At 47.4% G+C, this 25,687-nt stretch overlaps 1 protein-coding gene across 6 annotated transcripts in view; it reads left to right on the forward strand.

The window, feature by feature from the left end:
- The window catches only part of NSDHL (NAD(P) dependent 3-beta-hydroxysteroid dehydrogenase NSDHL), a 201,260-nt gene that overhangs the window by 158,306 nt on the left and 17,267 nt on the right, over positions 1–25,687 (forward strand). For 5 of the 6 annotated variants that reach the window (XM_075572679.1, XM_075572682.1, XM_075572677.1 and 2 more), the window contains one exon: positions 58–78. The exons of the other annotated variant lie outside the window; for it this stretch is intronic. In XM_075572679.1, the coding sequence (XP_075428794.1) occupies positions 58–78 (21 nt within the window). The remainder of the gene's footprint in view (positions 1–57; positions 79–25,687) is intronic. 6 annotated transcript variants of the gene reach the window in all.

Raw genomic sequence — 25,687 nt, forward strand, 5'->3', positions numbered from 1 at the left:
ATTAAGGGGTATTGGGACATTACTTTGTATGTTTTAATTTTTGTCTCTGTTTTGCAGCAGCGGATGGGCCATGTGCAGGTGGATAGTGGGTAGTGGGTGTGGGTGTGGTTATTTACACGGGATCCCCCTCCCCACATTTACATACAGTACACTGCACTCACAGAAACACAGGCAGGGAGATTTAACTGACACATTAGGAGGAGGGGGCTTACACAGATTAGTCAAAGCAGGGAATCTTAGCAGACACAATAGGGGTAGGGGTTTTTACATAGATTACAGTGAAGGCAGGGAGGTTTAACACACACAATAGGGGGAGGGTTTTTTACATAGATTACAGTGAAGGCAGGGAAGTTTAAAACACACAATAGGGGGAGGGGTTTTTACATAGATTACAGTGAAGGCAGGGAGGTTTAACACACACATTAAAAATATGTATTTAATGTATTTATTGTTTATTCTGCCTTAACCCTTCATTGCCTTAGCGGCTATCAGCTATGGTAATGATGCAGCATTTCTGTATTTTTAATAATATTGTGCAGGAGCAGGGGGTCCCCTGAGTTTTGATTTCTGGCTTAGGGAACCCCCTGCTCACTGTACAATATTATTAAAAATACAGAAATGCTGCTTCATTACCATAGCACATAGCCGCTAAGGTAAAGAACGATTCTTTATTGATGTGTGTGTTTTATTTATACTGTAGATGTGCAGAGGGTCTCCGGAGCAGAAACGTTTTGGTTTTAGGTCCGGGGACCCCCTGCTCCCCGAGATACAGGCCCCTTTAGGGGGTGCCGGTATCCTTCTGCTTGGTTTACAGGCCGCGGTCACGTGATCGGGACCTTTAAGTGCAGAGGGATACCGGCACCTCATAAAGGGGTCTGTATCTCGGGAAGCAGGGGGTCCCCCGACCTGAAACCAACGCGGTTCAGCTCCGGAGACCCCCTGCACATCTACACTATGAATAAAAATGTATTTTAAATAATTTTTAATGTGCCGATGTTTGCGCAGAGAGAGCAGCGGATCTCTCTCTGCTGCAAACACATCTCGCCCCCGCCGGCCCATAGTATCATTGATGTGCATATGCAGTACTGTATGTGTACAGTACTGTATGTTAGGGGTTATAGGGGACGGCTTCAAAGACAACAGCTCGCAAACGCCCCCATGCGTTTTTACACGGCATTGCAGTATTGCAGCCAGCGGGAATAAAATGCTTAAATCACAGCCGGGAAAATAACGCAATACACTTTGGCCGAAAACGATACAAAACCGAACATCACCGGGATATTCTGAAATTTGCGGAACTAGCCGAGTTAGAATAAAATTGGCCGCCTCTGTACATACATACATACATAGGCAAGAAATTATCTTAAAAAAAAAAACACATGTAAAAAACAAAAAAAATTGGAACAAGTTAAATAAAATACATTTCTTTTGTTGACTTACCATTACTTGACCCACTCACCGACTCCCGTGGAACAGCTTACTCTCGAACCAATCCACGCACAGGAACCCATAAAATAATAAACAATAAAATAATAAACCAAAACAATCCATGGGTCTTCTATTTGTAATCCATCTTCATCTGTATTCTTCTTTCTTGTATCTTCTTCCGCTCTCTTCCGGGGGCTTCTTGTCTTCTTCGGCCACACCCTGGTCTTCTTTCTTCTGTAGGAGGTCCTTCCTCCTCGCCGTCTGCCTTCAAAATGAGACGATATAGGCTTTTATAGGCCTATGACGTCACATTTTCGTCATATGGTTCCCACGGCCCTGATCGGGCTGTGAAAACCATGTTATTTGGGGGACAAAAAATTAATTTTGATGACATCATTTAAAGGCAATGACGCCAGCCAATCAGAATGGCTGTGCTACCATTGCCTTTAAGATGACGTCATGAAAAGAAAGATGGCCGTCCTCACATGGTACGGTAGCCAATCAGAGCATGGGAACTACATCCCTACTCTGATTGGCTCTAGTAGACCATGTGACAGAGGCTTGGGTGAGAACGGATGTGACGTCATTGAAAGCCTGTCACATGGTACTAGAGCCAATCAGAGTTGGGAGATACACACTTATGATGAACCAATATACAAATAAATGTAGAAGGGTTGTCAAAAACATGCTCTACTACAAATACCACTTCTCCATACAGACACAGTACAATAAAATCATATTTCCTAAAAAAATCCAATCTCATCTTCCAATCAAAAGCCTCAAATGCCAATCAAAACATTGCATTTACATTGTATACATGATGCATACAATCTATGCACCATGTACACTCTGCAAATCAATGTTAACAATAAAATATTCGAAAAAAAATACCAATACGTCCAAACAAATACTATTTAAACCAATCAAGTCACCATAAATCAATTAGCATTCATTAATCAAATCACTAAACAATTTAAATACCATCCATAACAATTAAACAATTAACTATTTCAATCGTTAAACAGAACAAGTTACCATAGGACACAAAATATAAGTACCCAAAGGAATACAATATACAAAAGCAAGCTTCACTATGACCTAAAGTACACCATACAAGACCAAAAATTACATCTATCTAATTCGAAAATACATTACACACACATTTATGCATAGCAGCATAGCCAAAATCATTTTAAATACTGCAAAACAAGCTTTTAAAACAACATAATTTCTTACCTTGTATGTATATATCGATCTAGACATACATACATACATCTGATAAGGTGATTAAGGGGTTAATTGATATCTGAATGCAATTGCAATGTATTGGCTATGTATTTTATTGGCAACGAAGGACAAGGATTTTGCTGGCGAGGGGGCTTCTTATTGATGAGGTGAATAGAACTTTTATTTATTTTATTATGCTAGTTAATGTGTTTAATAATGGGCAAATAATCTATTATCCCTATCTGGACAATAGTTATTTGGCACATTATTGTACTGTATGTGTTGTGTGTGTGGGGGGGGATTGATGTATTTAATGTATAGGTCAGGTTTATTTTTTTTACATACAGGGTTGGTTCCTTTTGGTTTGCGAGAGACCTCTGGAGACCACCTGCGGTATCCTCGGTCTTCGCACGGGTAACAGGCTGCCGGGTCCACGGGGGACACCTGCGGGGAAGAACCGGTGGCCCCACACTTGTGGGGGCACCGCAGGCCCGTAGGGACCACTCGTGGGTCCCCAGACCCCTGTGTGAACCACCCGAGGCCCCTCAGACACCTGTGGGTCTGACGCGGGCCCCCCCAGACATCTGCGGGCCTACCGTGGAGACCCGATTATGGCCCACTGTGACCCACGGAGACCATTTCGAGTCTCAAAAAGTCAGACTGAAGTATGTGTTGAAGGTCAGAGAGGCTATGGCTGTGTGCATATAGGATTGTGTCATCTGCATACATGTGTATTGAGGCTTCCTTACAAGCTGTGGGAAGATCATTAATGAACACTGAGAAGAGTAGGGGCCCCAGAACAGAGCCTTGCGGGACACCACAGGTGATATCCAGGGGGTTCGAGTAAGAGCCTGAGATGGACACATGTTGGGATCTTCCTGATAAGTAGGACTGAAACCAGTTTAAAGCATGTTTCCCTATTCCAGAGCTCTGGAGTTTGTTAAGCAGGATAGCATGATCAACTGTGTCAAAAGCCTTTGCAAAATCTAGGAATACTGCACCAGTGAGTTGTCCCCGTTCCATTCCACACTGGATTTCATTGCAAACTTTTAGCAGGGTAGTTACGGTGGAGTGTTTGGGACGAAACCCAGATTGGAATTGGCTAGGGAAATTTGTCTTGGTATAGAAATCGCTTAATTGGGAGTGGACACATTTTTCCATGACTTTGGATAGAATTGGGAGAAGTGAGATTGGCCTGTAGTTTGAGACAGTGTTTTTGTCCCCACTTTTGAAGATTGGGACAACTCTGGCAGTTTTCCAGGTCTTAGGGATATGGCCTGCAGACAGGATAGAGTTGACTATGGACGCAATTGGTTTGGCAATGGCTTGGGCACCAAGTCGTAGGAACCTAGATTGTAGTAAGTCGGGTCCACATTGGCTGCTTAGTTTTAGTTTGGGGAGCGCTTGTATAATCTCCTCTTCAGATACTGGGCCAAATTGAAAATTGTGGGCAGTGTTGGGAGGGGGTGGGACTATAGGGGTACTCCCGGGATGAGATTCAGGTTTGTGGTTTGGGCTGCGTTTCGCTAATAAGTTAGTGGCACACCCCACAAAGTAATCATTGAATGCATTTGCAATGTCAGTGGGGTTTGTCAGAGTAATATCCCCGTTAGTGATATTACTTGGTTGTTGATGGTTAGGAGGCTGGAATATATTGTTGATAACCTTCCAGAAGTTAGCTGGGTTTTATGTATTCTGATGGAGATTGTCAGAGTAAATTGTGCTTTTGCATGCCTTGTTTGCCTTGTGCACATGTTCCGCATGCATCTGTAGTGATTGAGATCCTTGGTAGTGCCAGTTACTTTGTAGCCTTTCCACAAGGCATCCCTGAACTGGTAGAGTGCTATAAGGTCAGGTGTAACCCATGGAAGGTGGGGCCCCCGTACCCTTATTTTGCGTAGTGGAGCATGGGTATCGCAGAGTTTTAAGAACTCAGATTGGAAATAGTCGAGCGCAGAATCAGGGTCGAGAATTAAATCGATTCTGTGCCATGGGCAGTTGGTAAGGTCATCCAGAAACTGTTGTGGGTTAAAGTTTTTAAATGTTCTAGTGAGGAGAACTTTAGGGCTTGATTGGGGCGGTTTAATTTTCCTTACACAGTACACTATTGCATGGTCACTGAAAATATCATGAAGGATGCCAGAGGATTGGATTCTGCTGGGGTTTGAGGAGAGAATCCAGTCTAGCAAGGAATGGTTATGCGATTTCAGGTTTATCCGTGTGGGTTGGGAAATGAGTTGCGATAGGTTAAGTGACTTGAGCTGTATCTGGATTTTGTGGTTTTTAGGGTCAAGCCAATTGAAGTTGAAATCCCCAAGTATCAGTCATTGTGCCCATTACTATACTGTATGTGTTAGGGGGGGGGGTTATTTCTTTATAAGTATGTATGTGTTTTGACATTAATTTGGGGGGGCACAGAATTGGTACTGCAGGCCTGCGGGTAACACCCGAGGGTCCCCGCCGGCTTACAGTATCATTGATGTGCATATATGTGTATGTTAGGGGGTTATAGGGGTTGTTGGGGTAATATATATATATATTTATTTATTTAGTGTGGGGCTGTTGTGTGTGTATTTTTTTAATTGTGGGTAGCGGGGGTGGCCGAAGTGGGTATTAGCCCCAACAGTTGTTTGTTTAGGGCTTGCGGGTGGGTAGCGGGAGGGCTTAACCCCTTTATGACCGTGGCGGTATTAACCGCTACGGTCGTGAAGGGGTTAAGTGCACCCGCAAGCCCTAAACAAGTAACAAGGGCCAAATACCCCCTTCACCCACCCCCGCTACCCACAATAAGCCTGGCATGGCAGGTTAACCCCTTCATTGCCTTAGCGGTTAGCCGCTAAGGTAATGAAGTGGGCTTTAAATGCATTTTTCCTGCCTCGGATGCATGCCGGGTGGCTCCGGTGCTGGTATTAATGGGTATCAGCTCCGGAGACCCCCGGCATCAATCCAAGCCAAGAAAAAGGCCTGATTTTTTCTAAGTGTCGACCTTGCCAATGCTTCTCCTCCACCAACTTGCCAACTTTAGCTGGCGCGACGGATTGGCGTAAAACTCTCAATTCTAGAGTGCCGATCAGCAGCGAAAACTGATCGGGGCTACTTGAATTCAGCCGATTTCAAAAAGTGCCGAAAAGTGGCTTATCGGCACCCGGCTGCCGATAAGTTTTTATCGGGAACCAAAATTGTCGATTTTTGCCACTTTTCGGCGCTTGCTGAATCGGGAAGGCATTTTTGGTGGAAAAATGGCGAAAAAAGCCTTATCGGCGCTTACTGCATGAGGCTTTTGGTCTCCGGTTTCCTTTATAGGTTACGGCGGAGCAAAGTGAGCCTAGACATGGCGCTGTCTCTGTTGTTTGGGAGGCGTCTTCTTGGTGAACGGAATGGTAGCGGGGCCACCCAACTGCCTAATTCGTCCTTGAAGAGCTCCTTATCCATTAACCTCGGGAATTCTCTATCTTCCATCGATGGTGCCTGTTTGTCATCGTCCTTTGTTGTCTGGAACGGTGTACACCCTAGGTCATCAGTGCATTTGCCTGCCACAAGCACGTCTCCATATATCTTTTTGATCTCGAGCTTCTAGTAGACCTTGAAGTGGTTCGGACATGGTTTAAAGCGGGATGCACGACCGTTCTCAAACAGGTTTGTTCGTAGGGAGTCTATGTTGTCGGGTCTACATATCCTGTCTATGCATACTTCTCCCACATCCACCCATCTTGGATCAAGCCTTTGAGCGCTTGGAGCATTATGGTTCCCGTTTCGCTGTTCGCGGATCTTGTGTGCTCCCATGATGTCCCTGCCAAGTAGCAACAAGATCTGGGCACCTTCTTCTAGTGGTGGGATACGATCAGCTATTGCTTTGAGATCGGGGTGGTGTCGTGCCATGTCTGGTGTGGGGATTTCGCTCCTATCTTCCGCCATGTGATTGCACTCGATGAGTGTGGAAAGGGGCATTTTCACTTTGCTGTCCACTGAGCATATGGTGTAGCTATTCACTCTCCTCCCTGTAGTTTCCAACAGCCCTGCGCACGTTCTGAGCTTGCATGTTGAACATGTGAAAGAATTTTACCTGACCAATGACCAGTTGCTCTTGTCGTCGATGATAGCTTACATCCTTTTAGCTCTTTCAGGTTGTCCCTCTGGGTGCATTGCTACAAGACATATTTTAGGGCAAGATCTACCGTCACTTCCTTCTCCACATATCTCTGTGCATTTGGAGGCTTCTGATGTGGGTGGTGTCTTCCCCTCTTCTTCCACCCCACCCTGCTTTGTCGCAGAGGTAGGGGCCTTGCATGGTTTGGGCTGCTTTGTCTCTTGGTGTAAAGCTGCTATGTGCCTGTCACTATTACACTCTGTGCATTTTATAGCTTCTTTGCAGTCCTTGAATAAATGAACTGTGGACGCACAACATTTAAAGCAAGCTCCCCATTCCCTGAGTAAGTTCTTTCGCTCCTCTATAGGCTTCATTCTAAATCCGATACACTTGTTAAGCGGATGCGGCCTTTTGTGTATAGGACATTCTTTGTTGAGGTCCCTTGGTTTCTTGTTCCCGGCGGCCGACTGGTCGGGACTCGCGTGGGTCGCAGGAGACACATCCGTCCTGTGGACCGAGATGGGCGTTCTGGCATTACCATGTGTCGTCGCTGGCCTTTCATTCTTCGAGTGGCTAGCACTGAATGTGGTGGGCGCACCTAAGATGAAGCTGGGATAATTTTTCGTCATTGCTGCTTCGGAATGAAGCTTAGGAAGACTGAGAATGGGGTGTAGGCAACTTGCTTCTCCCTCTTGTATTTGGAGCCTTGTGAAGTCCATCTTTCTTGGACGTGGTAGGGTAGCTTCTCCAAGATGGGTCTCACTCCGCTAGCAGTGTCTAGGACGTTGAGACCTGTTGGGGATTGGTCTGTTGTTGCAAACTCCAGCTCCTGCAGCAGATCTCCCAGCTCTCGTAACTTCGAGTAGTCTTTGGCTGTGATTCTGGGAAAGTTATCCACTCTCTTGACGAGTGTGTCTTCAACCGCTTCGGGGCTACCATAGCACTCCTCTAGCCTTTCCCATACTAAATCGAGACCTACTTGGGGTTGGTTCACATTTGCTGCCCTGAGTGTCTTCGCATGTTCTATGGATTATTTCCCCAGCCATTTGGTTAGCAGGCTGAGTTCTTCCCTTGCGGAGAAGCCCAGGCCCTTGATCGCGTCTTTGAATGTGAACTTCCATATTCGGTAGTTCTCAGGACTGTCGTCAAAGTTGGTAAGTCCTGTTTGCACCATGTCACGCCGGATCATATACTTGCTCATGTCTGTTAGGCCTGAGGCATCGGTGTGTTGGTTGCACTCTTTGATAGTTGCCGGGAGGGACCTTGCGGTCGCCTCTTCCTTGCGCGGACGCGTGATGACTGCTGGTTAGTGTAAGGGGCTGTGTTTTCCCTTGTGGGTGTACCTGGATTGCGAGCCTGGTTTATTGCATCCGTGTGCGCGCTGGCGTGTGGATCACTGTTGCGGCTGTGGCTATACCAGTACGCCTGCCAGTTCCGGTCCCCCTCCCTGTCGGCTCCTTACCTCTTCTTCTCTGGCGCCATGCCGCTCCTCCGCGGCGCACGCCATATCCCTCCACACGCGGCCGGGGCGCGCGCACGTCAATCTTACAGAGTGCGCGCGCACCCGCTCCTCTTGGCCGTCCTCCTGTGCCTCTGGCTCCGCCCCCCATCGGCTGCAGGCGATTTCCACTACTCACCTATCCGACTCCCTCCCTGCACACCTGGAGACCTATCCCTGGGCTTACTCAGACAGGCCTCCGCTCCACCCCTTGCTACCATTGGTCCTCCAGCATTTATAACCCCAGTCTGCCCTCTCCTTCCTCGCTCTGCATAGTTCTTCTGGGACTCCTGTTGTGCAGTTGTCTTTGCCAAGCTCTATTCTGTGTTACAGCTCTTGTTCCTGTCCCTGCCCCTGTTGGATACCTTTGGATTTGATCTCGGCTCTTGTTTTACTATGTGTACCTCGCTACCCCTGGACTCGGCTTTGGACCTCACTACGCTGATATCTCCTGCCCCACGCTCTTGGATATCAACCCTCAGACTTCTGGTACCCCGGACGCAGCAAGTATCTCGTTAACCCTTTCTCACCAGGCCCGGCAACGCATCTTACCACACTCCGGGCACGCCCTCACTGCTTTGGGTGTGTGTTATACCCTTACCCACCTCAGTACTGGGGATTGGCCAGGTCTGCGGGCATACAGGCGTTAACCCAGGTAGCGTGTACCCGGCATGTGAACGAACAGCGTCTTCTCCACGTGGACCTAGCAAGTCTTCGGTGTCTGTGGTGTCACCCTCGTCGTGTTGAGATGGTGCGCTGGTGTTTACACTGAAGAGGCTCCTCACATAGTCTTCAGTGCGTTGGATCCTCTGAGGCTATCCGTCTGTAGGGTTGCTCCCCACCATCCTGTCTCGCAGCTGCCTCTAAGACTTCAGCTTGGGCTGTGCCGGCGGTGGCGTCCTCTTCTTTGCTTAGAGCTTCTAGATCCGCGTCTAATTCGGCCTATTTACGCACAGCAGTGGCAGCGGCATTGGCGGCGTTCTGCTCCTCCTCTTCTGTGCACGCTCTCTCTGCCCTTACGGCTGACTCTCTCCAACCATATTCGGCCCTGGCATGTGCGGCCTCTGCGGTGGCTCGCGCCTTGGTAGCGTTTGCGCTGGACGCGTTAGATTGCGCTGATCTTGCTGACCTTGATGAATATCTGGATCTGCTGGAGCGCCGTGATGCGGTTTCCAGCAAGATGTCCTTTCTCCTACTCTCAGCTTCCGTGATAGTGATTCGCAAGTCTTTCTTGCAGGCTTTCGCTGGTGTTGGCCCTGGTCAGGTAAGTGATGTATGTCTCTGACAGCTCTTGGTAGCAGCCCGAGTGATCAGTCGCTAATTGCATTATTGCCTGCTGGAGCTACTGTGCATAATTGCCAACGCTAGTATTCCCAGTGTGTTTTTTTCCAGGCCTTCTCTAATTTGGCGCAGTGCGCTTCAATGCCAGTCCCATATTTTTCGTGGGCCTTTTGTGTCAGTGTGACTGCCCGTTTAGGCCTTGCATCTGCCTGCGCCTGTTGCAGTTGTGCAGCGGTCTCTGTCTGAGTGGTCACTCTCCTGCGTTGTGTCTGGTGGGGATCTGAGTTCTGCCATGCTGTGGGTGTATGTAGGCCTTTAGCCAGTGCGTGTGGCCTGTTACCTGCATCAGCGATGGGCGACTGTCTCAGTGCCAGCCAGTGTCCTGCAGCGGTAAGCGTAGGAGTAGCTGTACTTACAGGTGTCCGGTGGCTCTGACCCGTGTCCTGGTGGGTGTCCGGTGGCGTGGCCCTTGGTGGCGCTAGCCGTGGGGACGTGCGCAGGGGTAGGTGGGATGATAGCTCCTCACTGTGTAGCTGTGCAGAGGGTGGACTCAAACAGAAAGGGCAATCAAAGTTCTGTGTATAGTGCACAGTCTGACTGCACTGCTGCTGCCTTGTGTGCGAGTCTGCTTGTTTGCTACACTACCGACACGTTTAATCCGAGCAGGGCTAGTTCCGCAAGCCGGGGGATGCCCCGGCTTGCTAGCCCCACTCCCTCGGCGGTCACGCGTCATCGGGTGTCAGCGCCCCTTGCACGCGCGTCCAGGGCTCCCCGATGGAGCCCTGGTGTCCCGCGATGTGGGGGACGGCGGCAGGGGGTTCCGGGGGACCCGGCGGACCCGGCAGCGGGAGGGAGAGCGCCCCGATCGGAGGGCGCTCTTCCGCTGCTTTGGCGCGCGCCCGGCACCCTCCGGCGCGCGCCAGGTTACTGCTGCGGCCGAGAACGGGCAAATGCTCGAATAAACTCGGCCGCAGCAGTAGTGTGCAGAGACTGTCCTGTATTGGCTGTGAAGCTGCTTGCTTGCTAGTGTGCAGAGACTGTTCTGTATCTTAGCATAAATGGCTGTGAGTAGCAGCTCCTGTGAGAGACCCCAATGCACACGGTCTTCCTTTTTACTATCCTGGAACCAGGGTCAAGTGTGATGTGTGAATAGCTCCAGTTAGCTTTAACTCAGCCCCCTTTCCAAAGCACACGAAGTCCTGTTATATTTTCTTCACTTTACTGGAAAAGGGATGATTCAAATACAGGCACTTGTGGGATGGTATGTTGTGTTGCTTTATAATTATGGGCAGGTAAAAAGGAAATGGCCTTGCAAAGGGGGATATAGCAGCAGTACTGTACTTACTCAGTGTCAGGAAGGAAAAGGAAGTGTGTACTACTAGTAACACAGGAATAGAAGTCAGGCTAAACTACCTGTGAAACCAGACAGGGGAGAATGGAATAGTTCATTAACTTGGTGGACAGGAGATGTTGCCAGGGCAATCAAGTGTGACAGACTGAAGGGAGAAAGGTAACATAATGTATCCATTCCGTCTGCACGGGGAGTGAAGCTGCAGGGAAAGCTGACATCCAAATAAACTAGCAGGCAGAGCTGCAAGAAAGGGGGGCTGTAAACAGATGGGGCAGAAATAGATTTTCCTGTTCCAGGACAGCCACGTTCAGAAGCTCTCCTTTTTGACACATATACATATATATTTTGTGGGGGCTCAGGGGTTCCCAAAAAGAGCTTGCTGGTGTTCTGTGTGTTGTTTAACTATTGAGATTGGAAATATGATTTTACTTTGTACAGGCATACCCCCCATTAGCGTACGCAATGGGACCGGAGCATGTATGTAAAGCGAAAATGTACTTAAAGTGAAGCACTACCTTTTCCCACTTATCGATGCATGTACTGTACTGCAATCGCCATATACGTGCATAACTGATGTAAATAATACATTTGTAACAGGCTTTATAGTCTCCCCGCTTGAGCACAGCTTCGGTACAGGTAGGGAGTCGGCATTGATGTTCAGGACGTGCTGACAGGCGCATGCGCGAGCTGCCGTTTGCCTATTGGGCGATATGTCCTTACTTGCGAGTGTACTTAAAGCGAGTGTCCTTAAACCAGGGTATGCCTGTACTGACAGAGAAACATTTGGTCTGTGCTACTAGGATGTCCTTTATCAAAGAGGTGGTCCAAGTGGAACCTTTGTATTAATTTATGCAGCCCTTGATTACCTTTTATTGAAAACTAATTGCCTAAGCTGCCGATCGATTCGTTCTCTCGTGATCGACACGTGACCGCCTTTCAGTTTCAATCAATCCTTCATTCGATGTAACCCATCAGCTACAATGTATTCTTATATTACTACGGTAACATTATCTATTGTTACAGGTTGCAGCCCAAACTGCTGGGAATATTGGCAACAAATTATCACAAATAGGAACGTGTTGCAAATATTTTGCACTGCTGAGGAAGAGTGCTAAAAAAAAGATGCCCAGTATATTAAAAATATTTAATTTAATATCAAATTATTTATGGCATTACGAGTTTAATAATAATATTTAAAACTTCAGTATTATCCAATACTATAGAACTGATTTATTTAAAAAAAACATGTAGGGGGAGACTTCCTGTGACGTCAAGAGGAATGGCTGCCTGAGAGACTTGCTCCAGGGGCCCTCCAACGAATAACTTAAGCTTTAGCATTTAAATAAACAAATCCCCCAATAAACCTCGCAGACCTGAACCCCAAAGATCACCTAGGCAAAAGAGTGGCCTCTTACTGCGGTTCGGTTCGGAGAGGGGTTGCCGGCACTCTGGGAGGCCTCCTGTGAGTCCCGACCCCCGGTGGAAGTCTCCCCCTGACTCACGCAAAAAGAGGAGCCGCCTAGAGGACCGGTGCGGGAGGTAGGAGAGGCGGTGGGGCTGAGCTCCGGGTGTTCCGCGGAGTCCACTCTAACTGTGGGGTTCGGGGATCCCCCCCCCCTGCGCGCGCTGCCTTTGAAGTGTGCCCACAGCGGCCTCCCACGGCCCCGTGGGGAAGCCGAAGCGGCATCAGCATCTCTCCGCTGCAGTGCCCGCTTGCCCCCCTCCCCCAGAATAAATTAAATAAATATCCATACCCTTAGAGAAAACACTAGGGTTGGGAGTAATCGCAAAACCACACCAATTGAAACAAAGTAATAAGTGAATATATGGTAATCAAAAAAGTGGGTGCCAACTGTGAACTGGAAAGTGAATCGGAAAAGGGGGGGGGAAGGAGAACACAAATTGGATGTGTCTCCTAAAAGAATTCACTATAATGCACTCCTACTTAATTTAAAATTTAACTTTTAATATATTTACATAAAACATATGTTACCAAACCGTCGTGTATTGTGCATTAAAAATAAATTAAATTACCAGAACCAAGCATCCGTGTCAGTGAATGTGTGTTGGAATGGTCTCAAACAATTAATTGTAGTTGAGATTGCAAGACACAGGACGCTAAGAGTCAGGGTATAAACCCCTCTGGGGCGCCTATGAGACCAGGTAAATGTATATACTGCACCGACACACTTTATTCGAGCAAATACCCGGTATGTACCTGGCAGATACCTGGAATGCGCCACTCCTCACCTCTGACAAGCCCCGTTGCATTTGCCTTCCCAGCCTGGGTTCATGCCTGGCTGATGGGCGGCTTATCTGTTAAATGATAATGATTAGGATTTAATAGGCTGCAATGCTTCGCGTGTCTACCAGATGGCATAAATTCATGAATTGTAATGCAGTATATATATATATACTGTGCAGTATTGCAGCCAGCGGGAATAAAATGCTTCAATCCCTGCTTGGAAAATAACTCAATGCACTCGGGCAGAAAACAGTCACAAACCTCAATACACCCGGGTATACCCGAATTCGTGGGACTAGCCAAGCTCGAATAAAGTGTGTCGCCAGTGTACATATATATAACCAACTCAGTGGATGATTGTATCGTGAAAATTCAGCAGTCCTGCTTAAACTTATAAACCACAGAGCACTTAGGGATGTAAGTTAAAAGTGTATTACCATCCAGTGGGTATGGAAGTGCAGCTGATAGTGTGGTAATGGAGGGTAAATGATTCACAGCATAGTGAAGCAATTGTTCACAGCATTTTAGTCAGTGAGTCATTATACAGCACACTCCAAATAGACATATCATATAGAGAGCAGGAATGTTTGCGCACTGAGTGTTAGTAATAGTATCCAATTTAAGGCCTACATAGATAGAGCCAGGAGACTACAGAACACTACATAAAAGCAGCTCCAAGTAGGAGACTGACAACATTGCGCGTCCAACGCGCGTTTTCCTCCAGCAAAGGAGCTTCCTCAGGGACAAATTTGCTGGGGGGAGGAAGACTGAGCCCTTATATACCCAAACGGTACCTTGATTGCGGATTGAACAATTGCCAGCTGTTGCACATGCGCAGTTGGTCAGTTACCAAACTAAACCCATCAAACTACAAAAATGCTAAATCAAACATCTGGGTCAGTTCCCACACATTCAACAACAATAGTGCATGAATTTGTGTGTTAAATCGAGCGTTTTTTGGGCTTCTATAATAGCGTGGCGCTGATTGGCGAAATTAGAGTCCAATGCGCATGCGCGTGGACTCAGAAAATCCAACACATCGAAATAGAACATATTGCGCATGCGTGGGCACTTAGAGTAAAAGTTGCTAGGTCAGAGTCAGCGTAGTGCGCATGCGCGAAGACTTAGAGACTCTAGCCCGATGCCCGTGCGACTGCGCATGCACGGAGACTCCAAGGTAACCCGTATGAACGCGCATGTGCTAGAGCCTGAGGCAACAGTACTGCCATAGTCCAGGCATATTGCGCATGCGTTCGGACTCCAAAATTACGTGGCTTGCTGCCATCTGAGGCCGCACGCAATGCGCATGCGTCGGGACTTAGAAAATTTCGTCAAAAATAAAATGTTCATATCGCGCATGCGTGGGCACTTAGAAATATTTAGCCTTTTCAATAAATAGTGTGGCTTAAATTGTTCAATCGATCTGTCCTTATTCAGTATGGTTAGAAATGCTCACTATATACATGTGAGCCATAAAGGGTACATATAGAGCTTTGGATGTATAGATAATGAATAATCTTTAACAGCTCATACCCTAGATGTTGGTAAGTGAGAAGGGTATTATTGAATAGGTGACAGAAGATGATCAATATAGTGGTAGGTAAGGGTCTACAGTACCTTGTTGAGCTATTTTGTGCAGAGTATAGTTGCAGAGATTAGGTTGTATATACTCCCCCATAGTGATAAACTGCTCAATGTGTCAGGCTTGGAGGTAGTGATCGGATGAATGAAGAAATTAAAAAACCAATTAATGTATATGTATACTGTATAGTAATTTTGCGTGGTATTCTCATTGTGTAATTACTGTTCTACACACATATAGCATACATAACGACTAAGCCCAACGCTGGGTTTAGAACTTTGGTAATATAGTCATTAATATAGTGATAATTTTATAATATCTTTCAATACCAATTGCTGGGAAACAACACAATGGGCATGGAGAATGGTATGGCTGCTCGTATATAGAAATATATATATAGCATATGAGTAAACCATTTAAACACACCAGGAGAACACGGGATAAATAACAGAATCTGACCAGGAGAACCTTCTTGATCAAATAAAGGGTGTATAAGTGAACCCCTCATTGAGTCCATTGGGACTCCTGGTTTTTAATTTGAAAATCCATTCTGCTTCAATCCGAAGCAGGGATTGGTCAATATTGCCCCTTCTCATGGGACATTTCAGCTGGTAAATGCCCATGAACTTGATGGCATTAGTATCGCCATTGTGGTATTGTGTCACATGTCTGGCAACAGATGTTTCAGCAGAGTGTTTAATGGAATTAATATGTTCCAAAACACGTCTGCGTAGTTGTCTAGTTGTTTTTCCAACGTATCTCTTACCACAATCGCATTTTATGTAAATATATTAAAAGTTAAATTTTAAATTAAGTAGGAGTGCATTATAGTGGATTCTTTTAGGAGACACATCCAATTTGTGTTTTCCTTCCCCCCCCTTTTCCGAAATATCCATACCCCCATCAGGCGATACCGGCAGGGGAGAGTACCCCCTGGCTACAGGAACTGCGAGTCCCACCACGTGACAGCAGGGGAGGAAGCGGCCATCTTAAAGGAGCACTCCACTGAGGCACCATCTCCCCTTAAAGAGATATACGGCTGGTTGTCCCAACTACCAACTTCCAACTGCTGCCTGAGCCTCAGGGTGCCACAACCCCCTACCTCCCCAGCAACATTGCACTGAGCCAAATAAATAAATAACTACTCAGCGGCTCCAGAAACACCCCAGAAGTTCCACAACACTCTCACACCTCCCCCCCCCCCCCCCCTCAAATATAAGGGAATAAAAACAATAAAGAGGGGACTGTCAGACTTCCGGAGACGTCCCCCAAAGCAGGCGCAATGCTGCCAAAGAATAAGTGGACCCAAAACACGGTCACTAAATTCTTTGCACCTGCGCAACGCCAGATGGAGCCAGCCGCCGAGACCCAAGAGGGCGTCGCGGACCCCGACCACACCGGGACAAGTGCGGAGCAGATCCAATTTGAACTGCCTGAACACGGACTGCACAAAGATTTCTTTGAGGCCCTATTTAATAAAATCAGAAGGGGGTTCCAGATAGATTTGACCTCAGCCATAGAAGGCCTCAGATCCGACATAGATAACCTCACCGCATGCGCGGACACACTAGAAGCAAAGGTAGAGGAGGTCTGCAACACTCAATCGACAACAGAGGACGAGGTGAACAGGCTTGGTAACCTCATGAACGAGCTAAGGGACGCCCTCGACGACCAGGAAAATAGACAGAGGAGACAAAATATCCGCATCAGGAATGTGCCAGAAACAATCCTGCCGGACACCATACAAGCTTACCTGAACAAGATTTTTCTGAAACTTGTCCCGGATCTGCAGGAACATGAGCTCCTGATGGATCGTGCCCATCGTGCCCTGGGTCCCAAATCCCCAGACCCCAACCGCCGCAGAGACATCATAGTCAAAATGCATTCTTACACCGCAAAGGAGCGAATCATGGCGGCTAGCAGAGGGGCGGGTGACATCCAAATAGGAGAAGATACCCTGCAGATCTTTGCTGACCTGTCCAGCTTCACAATCAACAAACGCAAAGAGATGAAACCTTTAACTACTATACTGAGAGCTCAAGGCATCCGCTATAGATGAGGATTCCCCTTCAAACTGGTGGTCCCCAGAAATGGATGCTTTTTAACCATTGTGGACCCAGAGGATATCCAGGACTTCCTTAAGGCTCTCGGAATACCCCCTCCACAAACCCAACAGCCTCCCCCCAGAGCAGCCAACAAATCTACCTCCTCTGAGACCCCCCGTGCTTCGTAACGGCTGGCGAGCCAGAAGCAACACTAGAGCCAACTAACCTCGTCTCCCACTATGGGCCGGAAGCGCCGACATCCCACCAAAACCTGCCTACAGCCCTTACTGCCGCGACAGACCCGCGGAGGACTGGCGAGGACCTGTGGGAGGAAGGAAGGCTGCCATTTCGGTATCAGGCGCCGCAGCATCGCATCTCCTGCGGAGAAACGCAGAGACAATCAGCGACAGATCCCCCAGCGCACTGCCGTCTAGAACTCAGCCAAGACCCCCCTCCACTAACCCTCATTTCCCCCCCCACCACTGCATCCCTTACTTACCCCCGTTACTTCCCCTACCATACCCCCAACCTTTTCCCCCCTCCCCCCAACCCTTCCCCCCCTCTACCCACCCCCCTCCCGAATCCCTTCCCTCTTACCTGCCCCTACCGAACCTCCCATCCCTCCTTCCATCATTTACCAGAGCCGGGGACCCGCCGCGGTCCTAGAGGGCGTCCTACACAAATGCGGTCCAATCCGGAGACCCTGGTGCCCTGTCTCCCTCAGAAGGAGCGGCGCCGGGTCTTCGGGAGGGCGTGACGTCCGCAGACAAGCGACAGCCCCGACAGATGCCCTACTCCAGCTGCTCCATGGACGGCAATGGTTGGGCCCCCTCAAGCCGACTGAGCTGTTGCTGTTACCGATCCCTCCCACTCAGAGCCCGGCAGAACCGGAGTCAGAGGGTAATAACCCCAATCTGGGGCCTCCGACCCCGGCGATCGTGGTACAGCACGCCTGAGAGATAACCCTGGCTTCTGAAGAGGACTATGCAGACTATATCTCTAACCCAAGGGGGTTCAGCAATAATCAGGTTGGATCCATCTTTTTCCCCCTGAACCTGACATGCCACCAATCTACTCCTACCCCCGCCCCTCCGCCACCGCCACTGTCCCCCTGCCCACCCGCTCCCCTCTCCTATCCCCCTCCCCCCCAGTAAGGCCCAGACCGGGGACCCCATCGCCACGCCAGCTCCCATACAATCCAAAAGAAGAACTATATACCCCTGAAATTGCGAGCAAACCATCAGCCTCCCCCACCCCGTCCCCCTACTTCACCCTCCTCCGCCCCCGTCTACTATCCACCGCCCCGCCAAAGGGAGGCAAAGCCCAGGACAAATATCACGTGACAAGACACACAGAGAACTTATCAACGCCATATATGAAAATGCTTACATCTATGTTAAAATGTTGTGGTATAGACCCCTTTTGTTGGTCCCTTTTGTTCTATCCAAGTCACTCCAAGACCCCGATGGTCGGTTCATGATACTACAGGGCACCCTGTCTGGCACCCCAATCACACTTGTAAACGTTTACGCTCCCAATGACAACCAACTCCCCTTCCTAAGAACCCTTCTCAAATCCCTAGAGCAGCAATCTTTCTCATCTCTGATTATCGGAGGTGACTTTAACATGTTGGCCTCTCACGCACTAGACAAATCGAACCCCGCCCCCACCCTCTCTCCCACTCCATACACCATCCAATCCCAAAAGAAAGCTAAGAAATTTAGAGACATCATTGAGGAATACTCACTAGTGGATATATGGAGGGCTCAGCACCAGGGTCAGAGGGACTATACCTTTTTCTCCACCCCTCATCAGTCCTACTCGAGGATCGATTATTTTCTAGGTACTAGCAACATCTTCCAGGCGTCCTCCCAGTCAAACATAGGCCCAATCACCTGGTCCGACCATGCACCAATTGAACTTACCCTATCCCTACCCTTTGTGAAAAACACCCAATACAAATGGAAATTAAATGATTCCATGTTAAACTGCCCTGACACAGAAATGGTACTCCGCCAAAAGCTATCAATGTTTTTTCAAATTAATGCAGGTTCAGTATCAGTCCCAGCAATGCTCTGTGAGGCCCATGAAACCTCCATCAGAGGAGACCTGATTTCAATCGCATCCCACAAAAAGAAAATTAAACTTACCCACAAAAAGAAAATTAAACTTAAGCTCCAAAAAGAGCTCTTAGACAAGATCACCAAGCTAGAGCAGCAGCATAAAACTACGGCATCTAAAAAAACGCTTAAACAACTAAATCTAGCTAGATCTGCCCTCAAACAGACCCAACTCGAGGAAGTAGAGAAGGCACTAAGGTGGTCGAAGCAAAAATTATTCGATAAAGGCAATAAAGCTGACAGGCTTCTGGCCTTAAAACTCAGGGGCACGAGAGTCAAATCTCAGATAGCCCGCATACAGACACGAAAAGGGCAGACTACATACATAGAAAAAGAGAGAGCACAGGAATTTGCAGACTTTTACTCGGACCTCTACAACCTTCGCCCCCCAACCCAGGACCCGGTTAGCCTTAACACTATCTCACAATATCTAGAGCACTGTAACCTGCCCACTGTATCCCAAGAAGAGGTGGAGAAGTTAAATAAAAATGTCACCCAAGAGGAACTATCTGAAGCTATTAAATCACTCAAATTAGCCAAAACCCTTTGGCCCAAACGGTTTCTCGAACTCTTACTATAAAATGTTCATGCCAATCCTCTCCCCATACCTATTAGATATGTACAATTCCTTCCTTAAAAGGGAGCTAATACCCGATACGATCACAGCAGCAAATCTGGCTATAATTCACAAGGAGGGTAGAGACCCGCTCCTCTGCGGTAACTATAGGCCCATCTCCCTGTTAAATACAGATCTCAAAATCTACAGTAAGATCTTGGCAAACAGGCTAAATCTAATTCTCCCTAGACTCATACACATAGATCAAGTAGGTTTTGTCAGGAAGACAGGCCTCCGACAACACCCGCAAAATTGTGGATATAATAGACCACATGCATCTCACCGGATCCAAAGCAATGATTCTGAGCCTCGACGCTGAAAAAGCGTTCGACAGAATCAAATGGTCTTTTTTAGACCAAACAATGCTGAGGTTCGGCTTCAGTGGCCCTTTTTTAGAGGGAGTGAGAGCCCTCTATCAAAACCCAACAGCGTATGTCAAACTATCAGGCGGCCTTTTGGATCCAATAAAAATCAGGAACGGGACCAGACAGGGCTGCCCGCTTTCCCCCTTGTTATTTGCCCTAACCATTGAACCTCTAGCGGCCAAAATTAGAGCCGAAAAAAGCATCAAGGGGATCCAAATTGCGGACCGAGAGTACAAAATTTCCCAATTCGCGGACAATGTGATTCTGACCCTCGATGACCTCCTTTCCTCCCTCCCTAGCCTTCAAAGACATCTGACTCACTTTGGGCTGGTCTCTGACTATAAGGTCAATATAGACAAATCAGAAGCCCTAAATATCTCCCTCCCACCCCAGACGTGGAAACTTATCCAAGCCCACTACAAATACAAGTGGAGCTCCACCTATATAAAATATCTGGGGGTCAAAATTTCAAACTCATATAACTCCCTTTATCAACACAATTACCCCCCCCCCCCTATTTGACCGGATTAAAAAAGACTTAGAAACGTGGAAAAAACACCAAATTTCCTTGTTTGGTAGAATAGTGTCCGTAAAAATGAACGTCCTCCCACGGTTACTGTATAACTTCCAAACCCTCCCCATCGTAGTGCCATGCCCGGCTCTAAAGAACATCCAGTCACTAATACTCCAATTAATTTGGAACGATAAGAGACCTAGGGTCCCAAGGTCAGTGATGCTCTCCTCAAGAGCAAGGGGAGTCATGGGGGTCGCCGAATTAGTCAGATATTACCTCGCAGCACAATTGAAGCAGGCTGTAGTTTGGAATTGCGACCCAGCCTCGGCCTGTTCGCTTGCAATAAAGTCACATTACGCACAGCCCCACTCCATCCAAGTGGCACTCTGGACCACAGGAGGGAGTGGGCCACAGAGGTCCGGCCTCGGAGCAATGAGATGCACGTGGGACGCATGGCTCAAAAGCAAAGGGAAGTATGGTCTGCTAGCTTCCCCCTCCCAGCTCACCCCACTCTTTGGGAACCCCAACTTCCCGCCAGGGTGTTCCACAAGACAATTTGACCAATTCCAGGGTCACAATATTAGGATGGTTGCCGATCTACTGCAGAAGGGAGAGATCCTAACTTTTCAGGCATTAAAGGACAAATTCCAGACCCAAAACCTTCAACTATTTAAATACCTACAACTTAGACACTTCCTACACTCACTGTCTCCAACCTCCAAATTCCCCCCGCTGACCCGGTTTGAAACCCTATGTCTTAAGGACACATACCAGAGAGGCCTGATACCACAGATATACAAAAGCACGGAACCGCAATCAGATCCCCCGAAACACCGCTATATGCAAAAATGGTCGGACAAACTAGGTCTCCCAATAGACCTGGAAGACTGGGAGGATATTTGGGAGCAAGCTCCTAAAACCTCAATTTGTACGACAATAAAAGAAAACATCTATAAAATTATATTCTAGTAGTACCTGACCCCGGCTAGACTGAGCCAGGTCTACCCCGGCACACCGGTCCTTTGCTGGAGGGGATGTGGTCAAAAGGGAGACATGGCCCACATTTGGTGGTCATGTCCGGAGATCCAGAGTTTCTGGATCAAGATCCAGACACTTATCTACGAGATCACTGGAATCCCACTTCCCCTGGACCCTCTGACCATGGTGCTGAGCAAACCCATTGACGACCTCCCCCCACCAATGTCCCGGCTGATCAGGGCCATGCTGACAGCGGCCAGATGCTCTATAGCGGCAGCCTGGAAACAGATTTAGGCCCCCTCGAGAACCACAGTAGTGAGAAGGGTTAATGAGGTCATGACTATGGAGAAACTTACAGCCATGCTCCAAAAGAAAATGCCCCAGTTCTGGAACACATGGGACCCCTGGATCGAGAGATAAACCCCCAAAAATTCAAAGCACCTAGGTCTACTAGCCCCCCCAAACAATCGGAGAGCAACACAGGGACACCTCTGGGCAAGCCCACACCCCCCCGTCCCCCCCCCCCTTTTCCCCTCCCTCCCATGTTTGTCTCCTCCCCACCCCCCCCCCCCCCCCCTCCTCTCCCCTTTACTCTTTCTCCTACTGAAAACGGAAAACTGTTATTGGTCCCTCTCTGAAAGTAATGAGCCGAAATGTTGTGGGCCCACGACACTACTGAATGTAAAATTATCTATGACTGTGACCAATAAAAAAATTGTTACACAAAAAAAAAAAAACATGTAGGGTATTGCTTGGACAGAATTGATGGTTTTGTAAATCAGTGTTAGTGTTTTGATGGGGTATACAATGCTTCTTTGAGAACCGTAAACGTTTTATTTTTTCCCCTCCTTCCAAATGTCTTAACGTTTGGTGCCTTTATATTTATATTGGTCTCCTATTAAAATATGGAACTTTACTCGCTTGTACTATATAATCTGATTGGATTGGAGGATGCCTGATTTCACAGTCTTTAGTGCTGAGCAAAAAGTTACTTACCATATAAGCCCCAATGATAATTTGTGCAGCTCAAAAGTATGGATAAGTTTATTGTTTGATATAGAAGCAAAGGTAATCCACATTTTATGTAGTTCAACAGCTCAATAGGCACTATAAAACAATATTTCTGATTATTTTGCACAAACAAATTCTGGCAAGTTCGTTCTAATTTCATCTTCTGTCCTTCCCCAGTGTAAAAGAGCAACATTTATTGGCCCCTTTCACCATGCAGTTCTAAAATGACAGGCAAAGTAACCTCACCGAGGAGGAAGGACAGCGGGCACGACCGCGCAGCAAATGGACAGAGGCTGGACTGTGCTATAGAAAAAACTTTATTGTGGCATGGATGTTTTAAAAAAAGAGAGAGAGGAAGGCACCCCACGCAACTCTAAAATGACAACTTTTGTATTTTCCTTTCTTCCTCTTTTTGCAAGTTCATAATGACAAAATCAGTCAAAATACATACTTCTGGCTTACTTCATGTCTGGATGATCCTGTATCATAATCATACTGACTTTCTACTTCTATTGAGGAACTCCAAGCAAACATAATTATTTCAAATCTAATCACTGTAGTTGGCTGTGTTAAGTTTCTCTTGCATACTTGTTTATCTGCATTAATTTTTTTGTGTTGATTTTAAATAAGGGGGGAAGTTAACTTAATGTGTGTGGAAAGCCATGACTTCAGCCCCCGTTCCATCACTTTTCTTCTTCCTTATTTTTTGTTAACATGTCACTTAAGTAAACTTATTTATCTATCTCCTCCTACAGCAATATCTGCCTGCTTGAGCAGGTGCCTTGCACTGGCTTTAGACTCAACTTGTACACTTTAAAGCAGCAAAATATATGAAATCCTTTTTTTTTTTTTTTTTTTTTTTTTTTTTAATTGGTTTTTTTTTTTATTATTATTAATCCATTTTGTAGAATTAGATAATACATTCTGCATTTTTTTTCTATTCAACTCTTAAAGCCATTTTAATGAGTTTAAAACATCCTTTGATTTCTATTGCAGGTTCTAGCCTGCCTCCCAAGCAATGCAAGATCTTTGCTAAACTTTTCTGTTTGTGATCATTTGTTGCCAATATTCTCAGCAGTCTGAGCTGTGAACTGTAACAATAGATAATGTTACGGTGGTAATATAAGGATACATTGTAGCTGCTGAATTACACTGACTGAAGCAGCCATTATGTTACCCTATTTCCTCGATTCTAAGAAGCCATCGATTCTAAGACGCACCCTTGATTTAATAAAAAAAAATGTGGGACAAAAAACCCAGTATATTAAATGTGCAGATTTTTTTTTTTTTTAAACTAGCAAACAGTAGCATACATTTATCTGCACTAGAGAGAGGCAGACACAGAATGGGGAGAGAGAGAGACAGTATCGGATGAGCAGAGAGTGAATGGATGTGGGGGAAGGAGGAAAGGGGGGGGGAGAGAAAGGAGGGAAGGAGGGGATGGGGGGAGAAGGGGATGGGGGAGAAGGGGATGGGGGGAGGGAGACAGTGGAGGGGAGGGAGACAATGGAGGGGAGGGAGACAGGGGAGGGGAGGGGGAGGGAGACAGGGGAGGGGGAGGGAGACAGGGGAGGGAGACAGGGGAGGGGGAGGGAGACAGTGGAGGGGAGGGAGACAGTGGAGGGGAGGGGGACACACACAGAGACACATACACACACACAGAGTGACAGAGAAACACACACATACACAAACACACACAGATTGACAGAGACACACAGAGAGAGACACATACACAGAGTGACAGAGACACACACACACACACAGAGACACATACACACACACAGAGTGACAGAGACACACACACACACAGAGACACATACACACACACAGAGTGACAGAGACACACACACACACAAAGTGACAGAGAATCACACAGAGACACACACACAGAGTAACAGAGAATCATACAGAGAGAGACACATACACACACAGAGTGACAGAGAATCACACAGAGAGACACATACTGTACACACAAAGTGACAGAGAATCACACAGAGACACACACACACACAGAGTAACAGAGAATCATACAGAGAGAGACACATACACACACAGAGTGACAGAGAATCACACAGAGAGACACATACTGTACACACAGAGTGACAGAGAATCACACAGAGAGAGACACATACACACACACACACACAGTGACAGAGAATCACACAGAGACACACACACACAGAGTGACAGAGAATCACACAGAGAGAGAGACACATACACACACAGTGACAGAGAATCACACAGAGACACATACACACACACACACACAGAGTGACAGAGAATCACAGAGAGACACATACACACACACACAGAGTGACAGTGAATCACACAGAGAGAGACACATACACACACAGAGTGACAGAGAATCACACAGAGAGAGACACATACACACACAGAGTGACAGAGAATCACACAGAGAGACACACACACACAGAGTGACAGAGAATCACACAGAGAGACACATACACACACACAGTGACAGAGAATCACACAGAGAGACACATACACACACACACAGAGTGACAGAGAATCACACAGAGAGACACATACACACACAGAGTGACAGAGAATCACACAGAGAGACACATACACAGAGTGACAGAGAATCACACAGAGAGACACATACACGCACACACACACACACAGAGTGACAGAGACAAGGGAGGACTCGTGGGGCTGGCAGCCGAAGCTGTGAGTAGCAGGTGGGGGGGGGGGGGGCGGAGGGTTCATGGGGCAGGAAGCTGTGAGTAGCAGGTGGGGGGGGCAGAGGGTTCATGGGCAGGAAGCTGTGAGTAGCAGAGGGGGTGCAGAGGGTTCCTTTGACCTGGAAGCTGTGAGTAGCAGAGGGGGGGGGGGTGGAGGGCTCGTGGGGCTGGAAGCTGTGAGTAGCAGTCAGGGGCGGTCAGCTCATGGTGCCGCTACAGCCGCACTGCTGTGGGTCGCAGAGGGGGGGGCAGCACTTCAAGCAACCAACATGAGACAAGGGGGAGAGCGGGCGGGGGGCCATGGTTCAAGCAGCCGGCTACCGCGCTTTTTGGTAAAACGCTGAAAGCTGCATGCCCTCCGTCTGCAGCGCCCCCAAGCAGGTTTTTTGTTTTTGTTTTTTTGTACATCGATTCTAAAACGCACCCCTATTTCAGAGATGTGAAATTGGGGAAAAAAAGTGCGTCTTAGAATCGAGGAAATACGGTAGTAAGAGCATAAGGATTTTTGCAGATTTATACCAGGAGAACCATGCAATTGCCAGCTTAGGTAAGAATGTAGAATTATAAATTGTCACATGTTTTACATTTAAAAAATGGAAAAGAAAAAGGGGGGACTGTAGTATTGCTGCCTGTA

The sequence above is a fragment of the Ascaphus truei genome, chromosome 16 (assembly GCF_040206685.1).
Source record: "Ascaphus truei isolate aAscTru1 chromosome 16, aAscTru1.hap1, whole genome shotgun sequence".
Lineage (NCBI taxonomy): Eukaryota > Metazoa > Chordata > Amphibia > Anura > Ascaphidae > Ascaphus > Ascaphus truei.